General features: G+C 39.1%; 1 protein-coding gene across 2 annotated transcripts in view; it reads left to right on the top strand.

The window, feature by feature from the left end:
• CDKL4 (cyclin dependent kinase like 4) overlaps positions 1 to 25519 on the top strand; it is a 95848-nt gene that overhangs the window by 16963 nt on the left and 53366 nt on the right. For both annotated transcript variants that reach the window (XM_070512207.1, XM_014832952.3), the window contains exons 3-9: positions 82 to 203; positions 9294 to 9366; positions 14773 to 14863; positions 15790 to 15987; positions 17407 to 17489; positions 18989 to 19045; positions 24156 to 24290. In XM_070512207.1, the coding sequence (XP_070368308.1) occupies positions 82 to 203; positions 9294 to 9366; positions 14773 to 14863; positions 15790 to 15987; positions 17407 to 17489; positions 18989 to 19045; positions 24156 to 24290 (759 nt within the window). The remainder of the gene's footprint in view (positions 1 to 81; positions 204 to 9293; positions 9367 to 14772; positions 14864 to 15789; positions 15988 to 17406; positions 17490 to 18988; positions 19046 to 24155; positions 24291 to 25519) is intronic.

Below are 25519 nucleotides of genomic sequence, written 5' to 3' on the forward strand. Positions count from 1 at the left end.
GTTCTTAAAATTGTAAGGGATCTAGGGAGAAGCTATTACGAGAAACAAATCACCAAACTTTGTATTTCAATTCCTTTGCAGCAATTAAAACACCCAAACCTCGTAAACCTCATTGAGGTGTTCAGGAGAAAAAGGAAAATGCACTTAGTTTTTGAATACTGCGATCACACACTTTTAAATGAGCTGGAAAGAAACCCAAATGGGTAAGTAATCTAGAAACTAAAGCTGTGTTTGGCCAGTTCCCAGTTTCATTATATGTGGGATTAACTATGGCATATTTCAGATCTGAGCCACGGTTCCCCTTTCTGCCCAGATGCATCTACTGACCACCCCTCTCCGATCTCAGTTCGGATGTGCTCAAAGGGTGAACGAATATTATCCTATAGTGATAATAATTAGGAAGACAAATCTACTGCAAATATACATCACAATTCATTTTGAGGCTAAATTATATATTGGATTGTCTGAATTCAAGGAAAGAACCATGGTTCAGTGTTAGGAAAGCTATTCATATAATTCATTAATAGCTTAAAGGAGAAAAATATACATACAGTTGATAAAATTTGTAAAGGTGGTTGATAAATTCAACATCCTTTTCTTTTTTGTTAAAGATTTTATTTTTCCTTTTCCCCCCCGAAGCCCCCTGGTACATAGTTGTGTATTATTATTCTATACCTCCTAGTTGTGGTATGTGGGATGCTACCTCAGCATGGCTTGATGAGGGGTGCCATGTCTGCACCCAGGATCCAAACTGGCAAAACTCTGGGCTGCTGAAGCAGAGTACACAAACTTAACCGCTGGGCCATGGGCCGGCCCCCTCAACATCCTTTTCTGATTATTAAAAAAAAAAAAAAAAAAAACCTTAGCAATCTAGGACTAAAATACTTTCTTTTTTTTTTTTTAGATTTTATTTTTTTCCTTTTTCTCCCCAAAGCCCCCCGGTACATAGTTGTATATTCTTTGTTGTGGGTCCTTCTAGTTGTGGCATGTGGGACGCTGCCTCAGTGTGGTTTGATGAGCAGTGCCATGTCCGTGCCCAGGATTCGAACCAACAAAACACTGGACTGCCTGCAGCGGAGCGCGTGAACTTAACCACTCGGCCACAGGGCCAGCCCCTAAAATACTTTCTTAAAACCCACACCTACACACAAAAAGCTCTTCAAATCAACATCTAATTTTATACTCAACACTAAAGGAACCACCATTAAAGTGAGAAACAAGACAAGGACGTCAGTTGTCAGCACTATAATGTAACATTGTTTTGAGAGCTCTGGCCAATGCAATGTAATAAGAAGAAGAAATAGAATATATAACTTTTGGAAACGAGATTAAATTGTTGTTATATGCATGATATTATTCTACAAAATCTAAGAGAATTGCCTAAAGAGTTATTAAAACTAGTGGAATTCAGTATAATGACTATAGCACTCCAAATTCCACGAACAAAAATTAACAGTTTCTGTATTGTATCAATCAGCACTTTAGATAATCTAGTGGAGAGGATCCCATTCAAATATCCACAAGAACAAAAAAGTTTAGGAATAAAGATAACAAGATGGGGCCAGTCCAGTGGTGCAGTGGTTAAGTTCTTGCAGTCTGCTTTGGCAGCCTGGGGTTTGCAGGTTTGGATCCTGGGTCTCCGCCTATGCACCACTCGTCAAGCCATGCTGTGGTGGTGTACCATGTACAAAAAAATAGAGGAATATTGGCACAGGTGTTAGCTCAGTAACAATCTTTGTCAAGCAAAAAGAGGAGGATTGGCAACAGATGTTAGCTCAGGACCAATCTTCCCCACCAAAAAAAAACGTTAAAAAAAATTGTTCAGACTCTATGTAAAGGCAAATACAAAACTTAACTGAGCTACATAAAGGATTCTGTTTAAATAAACATATATTTCTAGATGGAAATAGTCGTAATTACAAAGATGCCCCCTCTCTGATTTATTTACCTATTGCACAAAAATCTAATCAGAATGCCAATGGGATTTTTTTTTAACTTGAAAAAATTAGACTAAATCAGTAAGTTGTTTAAAAAGATGAAAGGGAATTTGCCAAATATTAAATCATACTAGTTTTAGAGATTCCCTTTGACAAAAAGTACCATAAATAAAACTAAAAAAGTGGCAAATTGGGTAAATTATTTGCCAAATGAAGAATTAATATCATATCTACATATGCAGATTTTGCAAACCAAATTTTTAAAAGAGATTAGCACCCAGCTAGAGAATATATTCATTCAAAAAAAATTTAGTAAACTCCTACTGCTGTACTAGGCTAGGTGCTAAGGATACAGCAGTGAACAAAACATACAAAAAAGGTCGCCTAACCTTAAAGAAATTACATCCAGTGGATATGAAAAGCAAATCATAAAAAGAGAGGGAAAATGACCAATACGCCTGTGAAAAAATGTTTATCTTCTCCATTAATCCAAGGCATTCAACATTTTAAAATAAGGTAACATCTCTCACCTATCAAATGGCCAAAGATTTTTCAAAAATCAATATACACAGTATTGTTAAAGTCAGGAAATCAGACACTCTCATTCACAGCTGGAGAGAGTGTACAATTAGGAGGGCAATTTGACAGTAAACCTTGTAAACTGTTTTTCTCCTTTGACCAAGAAATTCCATTTAGAGAAATTTATATTAAGGAAATAATCAGATAGGTACAAAAAGTTATACATAAGAATGTTCAACACTTCATTAACAACAGAAAAATTGGGACTAACCTGATTTTTTCAGTAGTAAAGTTCTGGTATAATTGACAGACAAAGGGTTTGAATTTCTTTCTCAGTTAACCAATCATAGCAAATTTTCCAGAAGGCTGTGGGTGTGGGTTGGTGGAGGGATGGCAGTGAATCATGAGTATTAAGAAATTCATCAGTGAGGGGCGCATCTGTGTTCTCAACAGCAACAGAGTACTTATGTCCAAGGTGATGAAGCAGGGAGATCCTTCCTTTGAAATGGCTGCCTGATTTCAGTGGGGATGATGGGATCCCCAGATGACAGAAGCTAAGTAGCAGTACTTCACTTCCAGAAGTTACTATAATAGGCAACAGGGCCACAGTGATGATCAGAATGGTTTAATCTGACCATAAGTCCTCTCAAACCAAAACAGAGGGGCAGATCCCTAAGGTTCTATTTGTTCTATAAACTAGTGACTTGAGTCACCCAGCTTGAGTCTCCACAATAGCCAGTTCACAGACCCAGGGCCTCACCAATAAAGTGGAGACAGTTATCCTGGAGGAATAGCCCTACAAAATAACATCACGTGTATGTACTTAATTCTTCCTCTTAGCATACCCCAATATAACTGGTGGCCATTTACCAGGACAATTGTGCACTGGGAAAAGAGAACTACGCAATCTTTCAGGAATTACTGAACAATGCCCTGAAGTAAAGCCAATCACCAGTGACCTTGAAAGCCACTGTGGTTCACCATTTTGGTGGGGGGCGGGGGGGGGGGGAATGGAAAGTTTAATGAGAGTCAGGTGGCAAATGAAATTTTGACTTGAATTCATTTCATGGTAGTCCTAGTAGGTCCCCGAATCCATCCTTGGGGTTATTTTGCCATTTCCTAATGGGATAGTTGAAATAGATACACTAGCAAAGGGAAGAAGAGCCAGTTGGCTCTGATCCAAGGAATGGATGGAAGCTATTGTGGTAGGAGGAGCCTAGTAGAGCGTCTGGCACACTGCTTCTTTACCAAAATAGAAAGCTGAAAGTGATACTGCATATTTGGGGAAGAGCATAGATTACTGCTACCATTAAATACTTTTGGGAGACATAATTGGGAAGTAGATGAGCATGTTGCATATGATAAATCCCCTCCAACACTCCTATCTTCTCAAGTCTTTGGATTTCTTCCTCCTTATTTCACTAATGAATTTCTGGCATTTCAGCTTCCTTAGGCATAGGCAACCATTTAGTCCAGTTTTCAATCAGTCAATCCAGCAATCAACTGGAATCCCTCCTAGCTGCTTCAGGTAGTCTGTTGAAACCAGAGTCTCTAATAAGTCTGCCCATATGTTATAATCAGCCCAACCTAAAATCGTGTTTCTTCCTCTCTGGGCCTACACCTATGTAATCAATTGCCACATACATTCCCCATTTATAAATTAGCAAAATTTTATAGTTATTTGTGCTGTGTAAATCTTCTTTTCCTCTGTTTGACTTTGTAGTGGGCTCCCTGGGACATTCTGGGATCTGACTTTAATTAAGGTTTGGAGACCTTGAGAGGTGGTAGGGAGAAGAGCCTGGAGAAGTATTGGCATTCTCCTGCAATGCAGCTACAAGTGAGATCACTAAGGGTCCTCAACAAGGCAAAACCAGCCTCATCAAACAAGTTTGGGGGCTACCTCGCACGAGAAGGGACATTTGATGGGAAGTTGGGGTGCTCCCAGTTATATGAATACTCCCAAATGTCACATTTCAATAACGGAAGTATATCTCTTTCTCAGTTAATTAACTGAGAAATTAACTAACCTCACATAAATTCAGTCCATATTGTCATTTAGCACGCTGCAGGATTATTCTCAGTATCGGATTTTTCAGTCATCTCATGGTGATCCCACTGGGTCCATAAAGTGAGTCCTACAAATACAGGAAATAAGGGGTTCTTTTAGAGCAACCATTGAAATTCCTGGTTTCCTAACTGTGCCTTGAACCAAGATATTAAAGCCCTAAACCTGTCCTTTTTTTCTTTAATTTTTCCAGTGAAGTGAGAATCAGCCAGCCCACCCCATTTTTCTTTTGTTACTTTCCCATATGTTCCCATATTGTTCTATCACCTTCAGCCCGGCAAAGCTTTGCCTTGAAGAGGCACTTTATTCCAGATGACTACAGGTGGTTATTTAAATACTTGTTTCATAACTGGGTCCCCTTCTACCAGTGTTCCAGCCACTAATGGTAATTATATCCTCCTGCCTTCAGATGCAACTAAACCAGATAGCCAATCCTAGATTCCCAAGGCCTTGAGTTGGTTTCCCACATCCACTTCTGGTATCATATTCTAAATTGGTCAGGATTCAACAACAGAATTCACTCTAGCTAGTTTAACCAGAAAGGTATTTATTACAGGATATTCGTTTCTAAAATTTCTGAGAGTGCCAGAGAAATGAGCTTAGTTGAGCACCTATTAGGTACCAAGGACTGTTCTAGGCCCTGGAGCTTCAATAATGGACAAGATAAAGTCCTTGCAGAGTTACAAGTCTCTGAAGAAAAATAAAGCACGCTGAGAAATTAGAGAATGCCTAGGGAGGGCAGTAGGAGGAACAATAAATACAAAGGTTTGGAGGTATAATCAAGCCCAGCTAGTCAGGGAACAGCAGAAATTGATGGGCTACAGTGGCTGTCTGTGGGGCTGTGGAGGAGATAAAGGTGGGAGGTTCCTGGAAGTGAAATCATTAAGGGTAGGCCGTGGTAACAAGGTGGGATTTTCTTCTAAGATAGCCAAGATTTACTGAAAAGGACTCAATTCATCCTGAGTAACGATAATGAAATCAAGTTTTCCATATTAAATTATAAAACAAACTGAAACAAAGACAGTGAGTTCTGAAGTTGGCCTCAAGATTCCCCTGAGCGGCTAAGAGAGCAGTCTCTGAGCAATCCAGTCTGAATTGCCTGATGGTGTTACCCTTACTGACCCATTCAATCTTGAACTATGACGTCTAGTTTCTGCTTTTAGGCCTTCATTATTACTTTCAGTGTTTGTTTTTGGGCTCACTGAAAGTATAATATTTAAACATTAAGTGTCAGTAGATTTCTACAGGTTTTATTTCACTCCAAAATGCTTTGAAAAATGCTGCCTGTGGCCAAATAATGTTGCAATGCTCTTTCTGGAAGGAGCACTGTGTGAATCTGTATTCTCTTTGATAATTATCTGCTCTTTGTAAGATCAGTGGTATTTGTTTGTAGTTGTTATTTTGTATATAAACTTTGTTTTGCCTAAGGTGGAATTTGCCTTCTTGGAATCTGAGCTGACTAAGGATTCTGTTTTGTGTTGAGCCATGACACTCCCTGTGAGATGCCGTTAAACACTCCTCTTCCACAGCAATAGCTCAGGACTTTCCTCTGACATTACCTCATGCCTGATTCCACGTTATTAACACTAGCAACCAGGGTTCTGCCAGTTTCTGAACCCTTACCCCTACCTGGTTTCCCAGTTCCAGTACTTGGTCCCCGTACTTGGAGTACTTAGATCCACCTCGCCTTGTTTCTTCACGAATAGGGCCATGTGTTACTCTAGCTGGGGCCTCCCAAAGACAAATCCATTTCCCTTCCCTCCACCACTACCGCCCTAATCTGAATCACCAAATCTCACCTGGATCGTTAAATTAGCCTCCTAATCAATCTCCCTGTATCCACTTTGCCCCCAGATCCATTCTTCATATTGTGTCTTGTCTTCTTGAGTCCTTTCAATAACTTGCCTTTGTATTTAGAGTAAAATCCACATTTCTTATGAAGGAGAATAAGGCCCTCCGTGGTTTGGCCCCTGCCAGCCTCGCCTTCTTCACTCATGCTTCTGCTGCACTGGCCTCCTTATTGTTTTTCCCACACTCCCATTCTGTCTCACCTCAGGACCTCTTGCTATTCTGTAGGGGCTCTTTTTGCTTTGTACAGGGTCTCAGTCCCATCTGCTGGCCTCATCTGATCTCAGACCCTCACCTCCTGAACCTATGCAGATATCAAAACCCAGACTCTTAAAGGATAGACTCCTCAACCAACTTATGGGGTATTCCATTTTTACACATGAGGAGAACTGAAGGCACAGATGCTGGCCCAAGGTTATAAAACTGGGAAGCAGCACAGCTGGGATTTGAACCCTATCTCATAGGGCTCAAAGTGGCCATACTCTTCTTTGTGCCTTTTATAAGAAACGGTTAAACAATGTTGTCTCAGGTTTGGTTCTAGATAAAGAGGGGAGAAGGATAAAGTTATATCAGAACTCAGTGTAGGAAATAGAAACCACTCTAGACATTGCAAGCGGAAAGAGATTTAATGCTGAGCGTTAGGTACTTTCACAATATTAACACTTAGAAGAGCTGGAGTTAAAGGGCTGCTGCCAGACCACTGATGCCAAGAGCATGCCACCCTGATTGTGATCTGAGACTGAGAAACCGCTCTGGAAAAAACACCTTCATGTACTTGTTGCTGTTTCTCGGCATAGTCCCCAACCTCACATGGGGATGTCTTGTCCTAGCACCATACCAGAGTCAGACATAGGTCATCCCACTGCTCTGTAAGACCAACTACATCTGCATGATCAGTTCAGTTTTTAAAAAGTGATCTAAATATCCAAACTTGATCAAATGTTAAAACAGAGTGATAAGCATGTTTGGAATATTAGATAATTTAAAATTTTTTAATTAAAAAAATCCTTACAATAGACATTTAATAAAAGAACTCTTGTGTTTCGGATTTTTGAAAATATGCAAACCAACAACCCAATCTCTATGAATAGTGTTGAAAAACAAACAATACACTGAGAAAAATTTTTGCAGTCTATGTGTAGACTGATATACATTGAGTCTTCATAAGTAAATTTTAAAAAGAATAAACAGACCAGTCAAAAAAGTGGTAAAGGGCATGAGCAGGAAATACACAAAAGAAGAAATGTAATGTCCAATAATCCTGTGAAAATTAAAGTCACTAATCATTAATGCAATGCAAATGAAAACCAAAACGAGATCTCTTTTTATTTTAACCAAGATTGGCAAACATAACATTGGCAAAACTGAGTGTTGGCAAGATGATGAGGAGACAGGGACTTTAATGCACAGATGTGTGGTGGGAGTGTAAGTGGCTATAACCTTCCTTAGAGAGGGTAGTTTGGCAGGAGGTAAATAGTAAATATGCAGGTGTCATTAGGGGACAGTGATATGAGCAATGGAAAGACATCAACAAAAACATTAAAAGGAATGTAATTGCTGTAATTTATAGAGATGGTTCCACAAAGTAGAAACTCCCAGACAGAATATGTTACCCAGATCCCCAATTGCCCAATGGAAAATACTTTTCTGTATTTTCCACCTGGAGTGAGGATTCTACAAGGACAAGAAGCTCCCAGCCTCCCATTCTCGTGGGACCTTTGTTCTCCCTGGCCACCCCGGGCTGTGTAAGTAACTGTTACAAAACAACTCTAGCACTTGAGTGTTTACCGCCAACATGAGTTGTATGAATTGAAGGTCGGTCTTCAAGTATGCCTTTTTTCCTTGCAAAACCAAGTCTCAGATCTACCTGAAGTTCATACCTGCAGGATCAAAATGTAACATGTGGGGACTGGTCCAGTGGCGCAGAGGTTAAGTGCGCACGTTCCACTTTGGGTGCCCGGGGTTCGCCAGTTCGGATCCCGGTTGCGGACATGGCACTGCTTGGCAAGCCATGCTGTGGTAGGCGTCCCACATATAAAGTAGAGGAAGATGGGCGTGGATGTTAGCTTAGGGCCAGTCTTCCTCAGCAAAAGGAGGAGGATTGGCAGATGTTAGCTCAGGGCGAGTCTTCCTCAAAAAAAAAAAAAAAAAAATATATATATATATATATAACATGTGCCTATTGTTGGTCCCAGAAATCCCACTTCTAGAACTTACCCTAAAAAGATAATTGCACAACTGCAATAAGATGGATGATGACAGATATTCATTAAAGCATTGTTTCTAGAAATAAAAGTTGGGTCAACCTAACTGTTCATCAGTGGGGACTCAGTAAATTATGATACATCCATATAATGAGATCTTCTACAGGCACTAAAATGTATGTAAACACATTAGTATTTGTACCTCCACGCATGAAATGTTTCTAAAAGAGGCGGGGGAAGTTTCAGAGGATAAAATGGATGATTAGGCAGGCGTAAGAGAGAATTCTTCATGGATATACTTTTAAAATTTTGAACCATATAAATGTACTTATTTAACAAAGTTAAAAAGTAAATGCAGAGAGAGACAGAAACAGAGATGCCTGAAAGGACAGCCGTTGTAAGTTACCGCGGTTGTTTTGGGGTAGCAAGGTTTGAGTCAACACTTTACTCCTTTATTCTTCTATATTGTTTGAATTTCTGTGATAAGTATGTGTCATTTTTATAGTTGTAAAATTTTCAAATTACTAGAGAAGATTATATAACCATAATGAAAAAATAGTAAAGCAATTTTCTTTAAAACATTCTTTAAAAATATTTCCAAGACACCCCTTGCACTGTGCACGTTGGCCATGACAAGCCCCACCCATTCCAATTCTATTCCCAGCCCACTCTTGAAAACCTATCCTAGGAGTTTTCATCTCCTTTTTTTTTTCTCCCCAGAGTTGCTGATGGAGTGATCAAAAGCGTATTATGGCAAACACTTCAAGCTCTTAATTTCTGTCATAAACATAATGTAAGTAACATTTTCTAATATATTTGTTTATTTCTTCATGATGACTCTTCTAAAACGCTCAGAGATCTATGTAGAGCTAAAGCTGGAGGTAAGAACAAGAACAAGTAAGAACAAAGTAAGAACAAGAAGAGCAAAACAAAAGGAAGTTACAGAAGATGAGGAAAAGCCATTCACGGCCCTTTCCAATTTCTGTAAGAATCAAATTACTATTCCGTATGAATTAAAAGCTTGGATAAACTTAATGTTTCTTTTTGCCGCAGTACTAATGATTCGTATGATTATTTTTAAATTGGGTGAGAATAAGTTTTCAGGATATGGGTAGTGTAATCCACCATTGGCGTTTGGTTTTATTTTGTTTTTATGTCTCTTAAGTCTTTTATTCTATAACAGTCTTCCTCCCTCTACCTTTTTAAATGATTTTTCCATCATTAATTTTTTAGAGCCATGGTTCTCAAACTTGAGCATGCATCAAAATGCCCTGGAGATCTTGTTAAGACACAGTTTGCTGGGCCCCACCCCCAGTTTCTGATTCCATAGGTCTGGGGTAGGGCCTGAAAATTTGCATTTCTAACATTTTCCCAGCTGATACTGAAGCTGCTGGTCCAAGAACCACACTTTGAATACTACTATGTTATAGAAATCATTTCGGCTGATTGCTTCCTGTGTGAAATTTAACTTGTTCTTTCACACGTATTTCCTATAAATCGATATTTATATCCAGAGGCTTGACCATATTCAGGTTCAGTTCTTTAGACAAGAATTCTTCATGTATAGTGCTATACACCTATTGCGTCAACATCATGAGGCATATAATGGCTAGTTGTCCCACTTTTAATAATCTTAAAATAGATTAGCAGGTTCAGGAGGTATTAGTTTGATCCCCTCCATTATCAATTTCTTTGTCAACCTTTTCACTTGATGGTTTTAGCATCCATAGATGATTATTGCCTATATCTAGTATTTCATTAGGGTTAAAAGATGGTGGTTTTCTAATTCTGTTATTCCTTCCATATTTATTAATTGTAATTCTATGGATAAGAATCTCATGGACTCTGCCTACTGTAAAATACAGTAAGATAAATATCTCAGTACTCAGAGTGATGAGTTGGTTTCTTAGTAACCTCTAAGAGTGAACAATGAAGGGTTTTTCAGGGGTGTAGGACATCATTGTAAACTTACAGATTTTATATTATCTGATGCATTTCAATCCTTTGCGATCAGTTTTCTCTCTGATGAGCAAATTGTCCCATCTTAGGCTGGTGGGAGCTTCTCTAAATTGGCTCCTGGGTTCTTGTGCTATAATAATAGTTTAAAAAAAATAACTCTAGACCTTTTGAGTTGGTGCCTACACAGAGGCAGTGCTGAGGCAAGGAGACAGACCACCATATGGTCGATTTTGATGCCAGCAGAATGTCTATCATAGTAGTCTAGGATTGCTGAGAAAGAATGCAAGGTCATGGAACTAAATTTCAATACTTAGGAGAAGCTTCCTTTAGTTTTAAGAAAGGCAGTGAAGTTTTTGTTAGTATAAATCAGAAACTTTTATTTTCTATTAATACAATATAGAGGGCTATTGTTCACAAGATATATAAACCTGTTTTTCATCATGCAAATTGTGCTTTCAAATGCTTACTAAACATGATGCTGAATTGGATTCACGTCTCTGTTGCTTTCCACCATGCTATGGGAGGTATTAAAATTCACCTAAGGGTGCTGCAGGAGGTTTATGAGTAGTTAAAATGATTTTTTAAAAATTCTGTTTACCGTAAGCATTTGTACTTTATCCGTATATAAGCAGACACTTTCCTGTGCACTACATTATAACCTGAATGCAATGTCCGTGGTTTACTTATCTTTGTATCTCTTCAATGCCTAACATAGATATTTTTATAAAAAGATGCTCAATAAATATTTATTGAATAACTGCATGAATGAATAAATGAATCAATCAACCTACCTGCCTACCTGATTGTGACAGTATTTCCAGCAGACCCAAACATTATTGTAGCTCAATGCAACGGCACCATTTCTCTGCTTGCAGCAACACATTCTGTACCTTATGCTTTAAAATATTGAAAACCGGGGCTGGCCCCATGGCCAAGTGGTTAAGTTTGTGCACTCCGCTTTGGCGGCACGGGGTTTGGCCAGTTCAGATCCCGGGTGTGGACATGGCACTGCTCGCCGGGCCATGCTGAGGCAGTGTCCCACATAGCATAACCAGAGGCACTCACAACTAGGATATACAGCTATGTACCAGGGGATTTGAAAAGAGGAAAAAAAAAAATTTAAAATATTGAAAACCTCCTATTGATAATCTATGACCTCTACTAAAAAATGGATAATTTTTCAGACAAACTTCCCTCTTTTAACATGGAAACCACTTCTGAACTCTGGTTATCTCATTTTCTTATGCTATGGTAAGCCTTTGTGTATGTGTCTTTTTATTTTATCTATTAACTAAAATGCATGCAAAGGAAAAAAATCTAAATCATATATAAGCTATTCCAATAGTACATCTAAAACGTTTATACTCTCCTTATTTTTAAAGGAACCCTCACGATACTCTCAAAGACTAGAAAGAGCAATCTGACCCAATGCTGCTGCTGAAGATTCACAGCTTTCAGCCTGTGCAGATCATGACTACCTTACATCCAGGGTGGCAATCCTAACCAAGACAAGGAAGGTTAAAGTAGAAAGGGATTAAGACCTTGCTACTCGAAGTGTGGTTCATAGAGATCACCTGGGAGTGCGCTAGAAACGCAGACTCTCAGGCCCATTCCAGATCTACTGATCAGTATCTGCATTTTAACAATATCTCCAGGTGATTTGCACCACCATTAAATTTTGAGAAGCACTGGACTTAATACCTACTCATTCTGTTCTTTTTTGCCCTATAAGATTGCAAAGTGAGGTAATTAAAGTGACCCATTTAGCATTGTCACGATCGATTTTTATATATTTGATGTATTGATTAGAGAAAAAGAACTTCATCTCAAAATGACAAAACTACAGTGACCTCCAAGATAGGAGTGTGTCAGGCTGCAAATCCATCTTCACCTTGTGGATATTAATGTTCCGGTTGTCAAGAAGGAGGTCTCTTCCTTCTCTCATGAGTATCCATTTATAAAGCTCAAAGAGTATCCATTTCTCACATAATGGAAAACTATTGTTCAGTCAGTCTATATAGGAAGGAATTTCTAGTGTGGAAGTTTCCAGAGATGATTCTTAAAGTTAAAGGTCAGGTTTAAAATGCCATGAATACCTCTTCTTGCTGGCTTGTGAGCCAGTAAAAATGAGATTGTACCTCAGCCACAATAACGCAACTTGAGCAATATTTGCTAAAGGCTGTGTTTAGAACCGAAGTTTATTAAAATTCTCCTGTTACACTGACTTGCAAGTTTCTTGTTCTTTGGTGGAAAATAAGGTGATTGCAAGAGGCACTGCAGAATTTGCACTGGGTGTGGCTTTGCAGTGGAGAAAGTGAATGCTGTGTGTCTGAGTGTCCTCTGCCCTCCATGCTCTGTTTCTTACCGTTCCAGTGATTTTTTTACTCTTTCTTTCTTCAATATCCCATCCCTCTTTATTAGTAGGTCCTCTTACCTGCACCTACACCAATATGTTTTTCTGTTTCTTTGGGACACATCAGTACTTCACTTAACTTTGTGTTTTTTGTTTGGAAAATAAGTTGCTGTAAATTTCACATGGATTTGCATTAGATCCAAAAAACATATTTAAATAGGCCAATAGACGGGTATCAATGTAAGTCCATTTACTTGGTAATGCCACCAAAATCCAGAAATTATAGAATTTGATGCAAACTCATTCGAGGGATATAATCTGCTCTTATTAAATCACCAACTATTATAAGTGAGGAGACTCAGTGTTTATAATAATTATAGTTTCATAAATGTGTTGCCTAAAAGATAGGATAAAACTTTGCTGGTTTATATTACAACAATGTATTTTTAAAATTTAATATCTAAGGCCTTTGCACTTTGAAGAGGCCTAAAAAGGGTTCTAACTGCTGGTCATACAAATTATAAAACAGTTGACAGTAATTGATACTACATAGAAACAAGCTTCTATTACCAGTGCCAATTTTGTGACCTGAAATGAATTTAGGGTTCAACATTTTCTCTTCCTAGAGAGCTATTATAGAAGCAAAGAAAAATTATTTCAGAATGGTCAATTTGACAGGAATACTTAAAGGGACTGACAGCACAGCAGAGACATGAGGCGGGAGCTGATTATTGTGACGCTTCTCCAGAGACTGTCAGTGACCACCTGCGATCACAGGATTCTGCGAGGATGAGCTAATTCATGCAAAAGGGCTTTGAAAAGTACTGAGCTCTGCAAGGGCCGAGTTGTTGAAGAGGAGCTACATCGTTTTTATCTATTTGCTTGTTTGGAGGGAGGATAAACTGGAAAGCTAAAGTTCTGAAGATAGGGCCTGAGTTGTTTTCTCCTGGGGCCTCAACAAAATGGAATCGCCATTTCTGGAATAACAGTGACTGAAGCTCACTTGGCCTGCCTTCATCCACGCCCCCAGCATAGCCCTCTCATGTCAGGCAGGGAGCATCTGCTTCATTCAGGGTCATTTGGATGATGCAGCAAACTGTAAGGTCTCTACGTATAGAAGGCCAATGGGAGCTTCTCTGAGGTGAGAATGCCTCACAGTGGTGTCCTGCTGTCCCGGGAGGGACTCCGACAGCATTGTGTGGTCCTCTCTCAGGAGGGCTGCTAATCATTCCAGTAGCTCACTGTTGAGGAAATAGAAGTGACACTTATCCCATGTGGCCAAAAGCTTTGGTATCTCTTGATAAGTAGGTGACCATCCATCCCAGCTTACTCAGGACAGTTGTGGTTTGTGCCTGTTGTCCTGGCATAATTGTTAATAGAGCTCCCTTTCACACATCCTGATTTGGATGATAAATAACATGGTGATTCTAGTGTTAAGTGAGTTTTGTTTTCTGTTGTCATTCAAATGTTTTTCCAGTTTCTCAAATCTACAGTACTTATTCAACCGAATTGTGATTCTTGGGTGGCAAGCGTTATTAGGGGTACTCTGGGTCTAATCTCATTCAGAGTTTTACCTCTTACAGTTTAAATAGGGCCCAATAAAAAGTGAAAGAAATAATTGTATGATACTCTTTTCTCTAAAAAAAACAGTTTTCATATCCAATAATTATAACTTCTTCACTACCATAGCAACATTTTGATTTTTTGCTCTTGGTATGATAAGATTTACAAGTGAAAAATTGCCAATTTAAGCTCTTTTAGAAAAATGAAGGAAAACCATATTTGTTTTTATCTCACAGGCTATGTTTATCATTTAACTAGTAGTTAATGTTCATTATGCTTTGTCATTTTGACGGCTCAGAAAAATAATCAAACATTATCTTACAGTGTATTCACAGAGATGTAAAACCTGAAAATATTCTAATAACTAAGCAAGGAATAATCAAGATCTGTGACTTTGGGTTTGCACGAATTCTGAGTAAGTAGCAATATTTTACTAACTTATCCAATTGAGATGATTATGAAATGATATAGTTAAAATCTTACTTTAGATGTTGAACATATGCTAAATGTTATATTGTTATTATTCAAAAATGAAAATCTCACTTTAACCTTTTAGTCAGTACATTAGTTCACACTTCAACTCCACACCATCCAAGTAGAATTTATTGGATGTCACATTAGTGTGCTTTGCCTCATCGGAGAGGAAAAGAATTATAATATGCATTTCTGCTCTTCATGCACTTGTAATCTAAAGTAAAAGAAACAAAGAATATTGCAAGATGATTGGCAATAAAGTACTAAAGAGAAGGTGCACACGGTTCCCTGGAGGGAGATATTAATGTAGGCTAGAGTGGTTGTAAAAAATTTCATGGAGCTGGTGAGACTAGAAAAGTAAAGTGAAAATTAAAGAGAGGGTTCAGAGACAGTGCTGAGAAAAAGCAAATCATCCCAGACAGGGAGGAACTAAAGGGAAAAGGGGACAAATAATTATTTCTCCCTGAATCTAGAACTGTGCAGCAGGCAAAAACATGTATTAACAAGATACACATTGCAAGGTGGGTGTGTACATAATTGGTATCCTGATAGACCCAGACACAGGTGACTTGACAACACATTTGAAATTTGGTTTAGACTTGAAGTTACACCACAAAAATTCTCATTACCCTCCTCCTCTGTTTGGATTATATAGATGTTAACTAGCTAAGGGACCTTTGGAAGTTGAATTGACTATCAAGTGCACAGTGTAACTGTTGACTTGATTAGTGCCTCACTGCATTAACTGTTAGGAGTATCGTGGCCTCTGAGAGTTATTGAAACTTGCCTAAATGCCTGTCCTCCTCCTGAAAGTAGTTCGTATGTTGGGAGAATGTGATCCACCTGATCTGATTGACATATTTGCAGTTCCAGGAGATGCCTACACTGATTATGTCGCTACAAGATGGTACCGAGCTCCTGAACTTCTTGTGGGAGATACTCAGTATGGCTCTTCAGTAGACGTGTGGGCTACTGGTTGTGTTTTTGCAGAGCTCCTGACAGGCCAGCCACTCTGGCCTGGGAAATCAGATGTGGACCAACTTTATCTGATAATCAGAACACTGGGTATGAATTGCATTTTATTGCTTACAGAGTTGCTAAATTGTTATGTAATAGCATGTCATTGTAATGAACAAGAGCTTTCTTGCTTCTCCAAAGTGCTATTCAGGTTGATGCCAAAGCCCAACCCTTTTCTCAATCTGTAGAGCCGTAACTCCTCTCAGTGAGGAGTTTTCAGATGCCTTCCGAGTCAAGTCAATTAGCCTTGGAATAAACTGTACATTTACTTTCCGTATTGGGCTAAGATAGTGATAAGGTGTGAGTCAGCTGCATAGAGCTAGCTAAGAGATATTTGATCAAGTGCAATTTCTGACCACATAAAAGAGGGGTTTTCCTCGTTTACTCTAGACCAGATATCAGCAAACTTTTTCTATAAAGGACCAGTTGGTAAATATTTTAGGTTTTGCAAGCTGTACAGTCTCTCTTACAACTCCTCAACTCTGCTCCTTTGTGTAGTACTTAAGAATTTACGAATTACTTTCACACACATCTCCTTCGGTCTTAAGAAAAGCCGATTAAGGACATTATAACAGTTTCATTGTGCCTCTTTTACACATGAGGAAACAAGCTCAGGGAGCTTCCATGACTGGCCTAAAGTCATACAACCAGTTATGTGCAGAATAAGAATGGGACTCAGCCTCTCTTTCATGAGCTTTCATCCTGTGTCAGTCAGCCTCCTCAGCAGTTGTCTACTTCCGCCTTGTTGGAAGGGAATATAACCCAAAAGCTTGGCAGCAGCGTTACTCCAGCAGCATAGATGCAAAGAAAGTGATACATCTACACACAGATGAGGCTTGTTAAGTCCTTCCCACAGCTCTCCATGGCTGCTGGGCAAGGGAACTATTGCCGTCTAATCGGATGCAGTTCCCTGTTTGGTTCTAACCCATTCTTCTGGAGAATTCTGCAGCATGAAAAATGTGGGGTAGAGTAGCACTACAGGCCACACCTTAAGTGCGTATTGTTTGATTGATTTCCTAGAAGGAAATTTACGTTAGGCAGATGATAGACAGATTTAAGTTCAAATCCTGGGTCCATCACTTAATAACCGTGTGACCTTAGACAGGTTGTTAAATCCCTGGGTCTCAGTCTCCTCATCGGTACAGTGGAAATGAAAAATAGCAACTATTGTGAGATGGTTGTGAGCTTACATGAGATCATGTGTGTAAAGGCCTCAGGACCATTTTCTTACCTCCTTTTTTGGTGGAGGCTGAATGGCAGACTAAGCCACATGTGGCCAAGAGAGTTGCATGGGAGAACTGAGCTGTCAAAAAAGGCACGTTTTCGCAGTGACCCACTCCTCCCAAGTCTGGAGGGAATGACCAGGCTCAGTATTTCTTTCACATCTGGACCTCAGAAGTTAACCATTTAAAGACTGTATTCTTTTTACTAAATTTATCATGAGTTAACGTGGTTTGTATTTTACAGGAAAACTAATCCCAAGACATCAATCTATCTTTAAAAGTAACCAATTTTTCCATGGCATCAGTATTCCTGAACCAGAAGACATGGTAAACTGCTCGATTTTAGATGTTTTATTATTTGTGTTGTTACTTTCTTTAAAGGGGTAGTCATTTCTATGTTAATATTGTGCTTTTGGTTCATGTTTTCCTTATGACACACTGACACAGATTGAAGAAACTATATAAAAATGACATAAAATGAACCAGGAAAATACTTTAAAAGTTTACTTCCTCTATCTATTCAAAGATTAACTTAATGTTAAATTTGAAATGAAAGTATATTTAGTTCCATACATAAATACTTTGATCCTTTTACTCAAAACACTTGAGTACCTTTCCCTGAAATAATTTTCTCATAAATAGTACTCACTGTAGTCTTCTTTATTTTGAAAAAAATGCATTCTCTATTTTTTTCACCTGTGAAACAAAGCTCAAATCAATAAAAACCATTTCTTCACAACGTATATTTTCACATGGAAGGTCATTCTACAAAATGGTCCTCACTGTGTTCAAATCAAAACTCCAAACCACAGTGATCACCTCTGTGTGCTTGCTGAGGTCTTCACCTTTCTTTGGGAATGTATCAATGACCACTTGACCCCTTACTTTCTGTAGACATTGATTTCCTGTCTTTGTTACCCAGGTTTGGACTGTGATCTTTAAAGCTCGATATGGTCTAGATTCTGCCTATAGAATAAAAGCACTGTCAGGAGAGGCGTGTGTCCACCCTTAGGCTGTGTTGGAGCCAGAGTGGTGGAGGGATGGGGAAAGCCTATAAAGTCAGATCACGATTTAGGGCACATGTGAACAATCGGAGGTTCAGATGGTCCCAACTATCTCTAGACACTCTGCTTATTTTAAATTGATTAATTCGTATAATACCTTGATTTATATACTGGATTTCTTTTTTATTATATTTGTTAAAATATTATATTTATTAAAACTTTTAACAAATATAATAAAAGATTAAAAGTTGAATTACAAGGCTAGAGGTTGAATTACAAGAGTATTTATATACAATGTTCAATTTAAAGAATAAAATACAACAGATTCACATGTACCTGCTGCTGAGTTAAGGAAGAATATTGCCATTGTCTTTGAAGCTTCCCCCTCTCCATGTACCCCTCCTCAATCCCATCCTCTGCCTTCATTACTGTTCTGAACTTTGTGTTTATCATTCTATTGCTTTCTGTAGTGCTCTTACACATATAGTTATATATTTTCATTAATACTCAAAGCATCTCTATAAGTAGGCCGGGCACACATGATAGTACTGTTGTAGGATTTCAGAAGGAGACATTTGGAACCCACGTTATTAAGCATCAATTTCAAGACATTGTGAAGTTAAGAAAATAACTCCAGTTTTTGTCTTTCAAACCTTTAACTATAGTGTAATATTATATAAAACTATGATTTTTAAAATCTTTAAAAGGAATTATCTAACCTACTAGGAAGTCTTTCTCCAAAGTGTTCTTATTACTAATATATTAAAAATATATGTTACTCTGTTGTTATGTGACATTGAAATTCTTTATTTTGTTTTCTAGGAAACTCTTGAAGAAAAGTTCTCAGATGCTCATCCTCTGGCTTTGAATTTTATGAAGGTACTTAAGAATGAATTATAACCATTATTGACTGCAAATTGTAATGATTGAAGCTAGTAACTCAGGGAGGGGTGGGCAATAGATCAAATAATTCCAAGATAGGATATAGCTATTGAAAATGATAAACAACTGTAAAATAGTTACAGTTAAAGGAACATTAGTGATTTAAGCAGTAATCATTCTAGCATATCCATTAAAATTAGTAGAATACAAAAGTATAATTAGAGTTTGCTATGATGAACGCTATTACTTGTTTTGCATTCATTAGGAAATTTGACTAAGTCAGTGTATTCGGACTATGGAAATTTATAAGGAGGAACGTACTCCTTAAGTTTGAAGGTCTAGAACTGTTCTATCCAATGTGGTAGCCACTAGCTACATGCTACTATTAAGCACTTGAAACATGGCTAATTAGAATTAAGATGTACTAGATTTCTATGAAAATTACTATGAAAAAGACTGTAAAATATTTCATTAGTAACTTTTAAAATATTAATTACATGTTGAACTGATAACATTTTACATATATTGGGTTAAATTTTAAATTATTGTTTTAAAAATTAGAAGACCAGGGAAAGTCAGAGCCATGCAGACAGTAGATATAGCCCCTGTACCAGGCCCCAACGAGATAGTCAAACAAAGGACAAATTCTAATAAACAGCAGAAGAAACTCACCTATTACCAGTCTGCCATTTGTGCTTGGCCAACTGAGACCATGCTAGAAGGTTTGACTCTTCCATCCAGTGTGGATACTGAAAATCCTTAGGGAGATAGGGATGAAGATATCAGTAAGGGTATCTATCTTTAATAATCAATGAAGTTCTGTCTATAGCAGTAGTTTCCAAACTTCTCATCAGAATCACCTGGGAGTTGTTTGTTTTGTTTTGTTTTGTTTTGTTTTTGAGGAAGATTAGTCCTGAGCTAACATCTGTCACCAATCTTTCTCTTTTTGCTGAGGAAGACTGGCCCTGAGCTAACATCTGTGCCCATCTTCCTCTACTTTATATGTGGGATGCCTGCCACAGCATGGCTTGACAAGCGGTGTGCAGTTCTGCATCCGGGATCTGAACCAGCGAACCCCAGGCCACCAAAGCAGAACATGCAAACTTAACTGCTGTGCCACCAGGCTGGCCCCTATGACCTGTGAATTTTTTAAAGATACATTCTAGTATCTAACCTCAGATTTATAGAAGCAGAATCTCTGTGAACAGGACCTTGGAAGTTGTATCTTTAGACATCCCCTTAGGTGTTAATGATAAGCATCCCAGTTTAAAACCCATCTGATCTAGAAGGTGGACCCTAGATGACCCTGAGTCAACTTTGTAGACCAGCCTTTGTACTAGTGCTGGTCACTGCCAAGGTGCTCTTCAGGGTTCTGGATTCCTTCAGTCTGAGTCCTCCTGAGACTGGGAGGCTGACGCCTCTGAGCTCTCAGGCTGCCCTTACCACTGCTCCACTGGACCTCAGCTGCCTTCTGTCTGTCTCGCTGCTCTGACCTGCCTTAACCCAGCACTCTGCAGGCCCTGCCTGAAAGTCCTGTTCCCGAGTCTTATTCTGGACAGGTTGTTCTGAACCGTTCAATTTAGTAAAACCTCAGGGGACGGGGCAGGGAGGGAGGTGTATTTCAAGTACTGCAAGTCCAATCCATTCTCAGGTAGAGGCCAAGGCTTCCTCTGGTTACTCCTCCAACTAACCAGAGAAGAAACTTCCTGGAAGGCAACTCAAGGGCACGAAAACTCCAAGGTATAGGACAAACTCCCTGTCCTCATCTCCAAAGGTGAAGTGCCCTGTTGGCCTGCCCAAGGTTCTGGATGAAGCTAGTTTTTTCACTCAACTACTTGGTTTAGACTTATAATGTTTGACCTCAAACCCAAGAATTCTCTCAGCGCATCAAGGACTGTGCTCTTCCATGGGCCTCTCGCTGTCTTCTAGACTCCTGCCCCATGTTAGATGAAGGGAGGCTTTCTTTCACTAATTGCAATTGAGACATCCCTAATGACAAATAAATACCAGATAGCTACCATAACAGGTGTTATCCCATGGGCCTGGGCCATAATCTAAGCAGAGAACTGCTCAAGTGGGTGAAGTGCTATCCAAGGACAGTGCTAAGGATAGTGGTGGCATGCAGTGCCAATCTATGGCAGATTTTTTTTTCTCTTCATTGGGTTTCAAATGAGACAACGGGCACAGTATTTATTTTTTATTACTCATTTGTCTTCATAGACATATCATCCTATCACTGTATCAGTTTTATCTGGTCATCAGGGGCCAGCCCCATGGCCGAGCGGTTAAGTTCGCACACTCCACTTTGGCAGCCCAGGGTTTTGCCAGTTTGGATCCTGGGCACAGACCTAACACCGCTCATCAAGCCATACCGAGGCGGCATCCCACAGAACAGAAATAGAGGGACCCACAACTGGAATATACAACTATGTACTGGAGGGCTTTGGGGAGAAGAAAAAATAAGATTGGCAACAGATGTTAGCTCAAGGCCAATGTTTAAAGAAAAAAAAAAGATTAGAAATTTACGTTTTAATCTGGTCATCAAGAAGAAGATTGTAGACTCTTGGAAATTGTAATAAAGGGCTTTCTGTGAAATCTGAAGTTTCAAGAAAAGGATCCTTACTTGGACTTCGCAGTTCCAATTTCTCATCCACCATCTTAAAAACTTTTCCCAGGTTAGAAGGATTCTGATCAGGGAGCAGCTCTGAGAATTCATCAGCCTCTCGCTGTCTAGAAAGTTATTGATCCAGGCAGTCGAGGACTCAGAAGCCTCAATTCCATCCAGTTCATCCCAGTGCTCTTAAAACTAATCAAGCAGGACATTGTTCCAGCGCAGGCCCCAAGGAGCAGCTCAGCATAAGCAGACTCTTCCTAGAATCTAAAAATGCTCTTCAAAATAAAAACCCATAGGTATTTAATGATAGACTAGGTTTCAATATGTTGGAAACCCAAACAAGGAGTTGAATGAATTCAAGATATATTTGGAAGTAAAAAAAATTTAGTTATGATTTAGGTCTGGGGAGTGAAGTAGAGGAGGGTGGCACAGATGAGCTGTCTGTGTCAGTTACTGGCGCTGGCATAATCAAATGTCAAAATAAAAAACAGAAATTTGTTCTCACAATTCTGGAGACTAGAAGTGTGAAATTAAGGTGTTGGCAGGGCCGTGTTCTCTCTGGAGCTTTTAGGAGAGGATCCTTCCTGGCCTCTTCCAGCTTCTGGTAGCCCGAGGCGTTCTCGGGCTTGTGGCAGCAGAGCTCCTGTCTCTGCCTCTGTCTTCACATGGTATTCTCTCTGTGTGTCTGTCTGCATTATCTTCCCTCTTTTTATAAGGACACCAGTCATATTGGAGTAGGGCCCACCAGTATGACCTCATCTTAACTAAGTATATCTGCAAAGATGCTGTTTCCAAATGTGGTCATATTATGAGGTTCTGGGGGTTAGGACTTTGACATATATTTTGGGGGAACACAGTTCAATCCATAAGAATGACCTTAAGACAAAGAAGAGATGTTAAGTAGGCCAATGCATATGTGGGTCTGGAGCTCAAAGAAGAGGTCTGGACCAGAAATATATGTGTGGAAGTCTCTGGTAAACCTTGATAATTGAAGCCATTGAGTATCAGTAAGATTAACTAGAAACTTAGAACAGATGAGAAGAAAGGGGAACCTAGACCAAGCCTTGAAGAATTCTACCCAACCATTGTGGAGAAGAAGGTAAACTAGCAAAGGCTGGTTTGAAAAGGAGTGGCCAGGAGGTAGGAGGAAGGAAAGTGAGGCCTGAGAGAAGCCAAGTGGAGAGTTTCAAGAAGGAGGACGTGGTCAGTAGTATCTAACACTGTTGAGATGAGATATCAAAATACCTACGGGATTTAAGGATATGGAAGTAGAAGTCAGAGGTGTGAATAGCAAGAACCACTTAAGTGGAACGATAGAGGCGGAAGCCAGAATGAAGTGGTGAAGAAGTGGAGACTACCGCAGTGTGTATTCGAAATAGTCTTTGTGTCCTGGTTGTAGTCCTGACAGCGTTAGGGTTTGAGAAGATGGATTCCCAATAGCAGCTAGATTTAATTATGGCACAGATCATTAATTGTGTGTGTGTGTGGGGGGATGATCTGCTTGGAGCAGGTGGTAGCTGTGGAAGGACAGTTGAGTCTATGCTGAGCAGGGTTGTTTCTTGAAGAACAGGACCCATTGGACACCTCTCTGAAGGGCAGGTGAGATGGCTTAGGGGCAGTCAGTGTTTGTTCCCAGGGATCTGAGAGATCTGAGATCAGCTGGGATTAGGGAGGAACAGACACTACAGGGCAGCCCAGGCAATGCAATTATCTGGACACCTGAATGCCTCAAACAGAGTCTGTTATGTTGATGAACTTCTCACAATCATAAGGCAAGAAATTTCAGATCTCTTGTGCTGGTGTACTAAGTCTGCTCTAATTCTTTATGTATTGTAATCTGTCTTTCTTTGTGGGAAAAGCCCCATTCTCTGGTCAAAAATTATCAGGGCTTCTTGGAGAAAATCTTTGTGTCAATACTGCACAACTGCTGCTCCCCACTCTCAGAGACAGAGCTAGAGGCTTCTAATAGCCTCTAATATAAAGAGTCATAATGCCCCCTTTTACTTTTTGCCTCTAATTATTCTTATATGAATATATATTCCAATTTTCCCAGATTGGGATATACAGATTGGGACACAGATTGCTGGGCTCCACCCCCAGTGCTTTTGATTCATCAGGTCTGGGGTTGGACCCAGGAATTTGCATCTCTAACGCGTTCCCAGGTAAGCTGAGGTCGCTGGTCCCAGGATCACTTGGAAGAGTCCTACAAACTGTTTGCTTTGACAAGTAATGGAGAGATGTCATTGATGCACATACCTGATCCACTTGAAGCCCCTTTCAGAGTCATTGAATGTTCAGTTTCACCCTCAAAACACTTTGGAGTGGCAAAAGAAAAGCAATCCAGTTATTAACTAGTTCCAAGTACTTGATAATATACAAACTTGAAGATTTTCTAAACTCATATTTGCTCTAACAAGTTATTATTCAGTTTTGGGGCACGGTAACAAGAGGCCCCTCTTTTAATATCTTGTTTGCTTTTCTCTTCTTCCAAAGGAATGTCTGAAGATGAATCCAGATGACAGATTAACCTGTGCCCAACTCCTGGAGATCCCCTACTTTGATTCTTTTCGAGAGGACCAAATTAAAAGAAAAGCACGTAATGCAGGAAGAAACAGAAGACATCAGCAGGTACCTCGGTTCAAAAGTTAAAGTGATATAAAAATGATTCTTTTTTTCCTTTTTCTACCTTTCAAAGTGAGACTAGGTGGACACCAAGACCTCTTCTTTGCACTGGTTTAGCTGTATTTGTTTATCTTAATAAATATTGATGATTGATATAATAAAACCATAAAACTATGAAAATATCCAGATTGTTGCAAAAATCTTTTTCTGAATACACTTGAATCAAATTATCGTATGATTTCTTGCTACACTGATTGGCTATCCCATCTGCCAGATCATGTACCCAAAATACAACTTCACACAATACAATTCTGATTACAACAGGACTGAGCTTGACCGGCACTACCGAGGAATCCCACTGCCCCTCCGTAGCCTCCAGACGCACAATAAAGGAAACTTGACCTTCTGTCTTTTCACCCATGTGAAAAGCACCTAAGTCTGCCTTTCCTAGGCTTCTCCTCAAAACCAAGGACAAGCTCTGGCCAGATATTAAGACATGAAACTCAGATAAGTGGGAACCATATCCTATTCTAAAATGTGCCGATATTGCAGAATAATATGATGACTATGACCAACATTGATTCTGCAGTTTATTAGGTGACTACCCTTTACTTGATTTGTGAAAACTTTGAAGTTAAAATATAAGTTCAATGGAAGTAGGTTTGTTTTGGTTTGAGGGTTTTTTTCTCATCTTGTATCCCTGCACCTAAAACCGTGTCTAATACACAGAAGGTACTTAATAAACATTCAAGTAAATAGATGAGTATTGCTTATTAATAAGCCAAGATGATAATTTTCAATTTATCAGACTGACAATCGTCCCATTTTGTGTTTGCTTAATCCTGCACCTTTGATCTACTTTGTGGTCATTTATCTTCTCCTTAGCATGTCTACCATAAAGGAAGAAAGCAGTCCTCTTTTTCAACCTTTTGATAGTTAAAATAGATGTTTGTTGGGAGAGAAAGATCAAATTAATCAATAAGTTGAAATGTTAAGATGATTTCTGTGTATCCAAAATCTCTGGGTATTTCAGTTTTTATTACATAGGCCATTTTACCTTTAACTGTTAAAAATTACATGTTTGCAAGTCAAGCCCAATACAGTATACTTAAATAACCAAAAGATTAGGCTTTGTTCTAAGCCTAAGATAAGGCTAAGGCAGCAATTTGAAATACAGTGTGGATCATGTGTAAAAACTCTGTCCCCTTAACAACATCTCACCAGCTTCTCTGACT

This window comes from Equus asinus, chromosome 6 (assembly GCF_041296235.1).
Source record: "Equus asinus isolate D_3611 breed Donkey chromosome 6, EquAss-T2T_v2, whole genome shotgun sequence".
Classification (NCBI taxonomy): domain Eukaryota; kingdom Metazoa; phylum Chordata; class Mammalia; order Perissodactyla; family Equidae; genus Equus; species Equus asinus.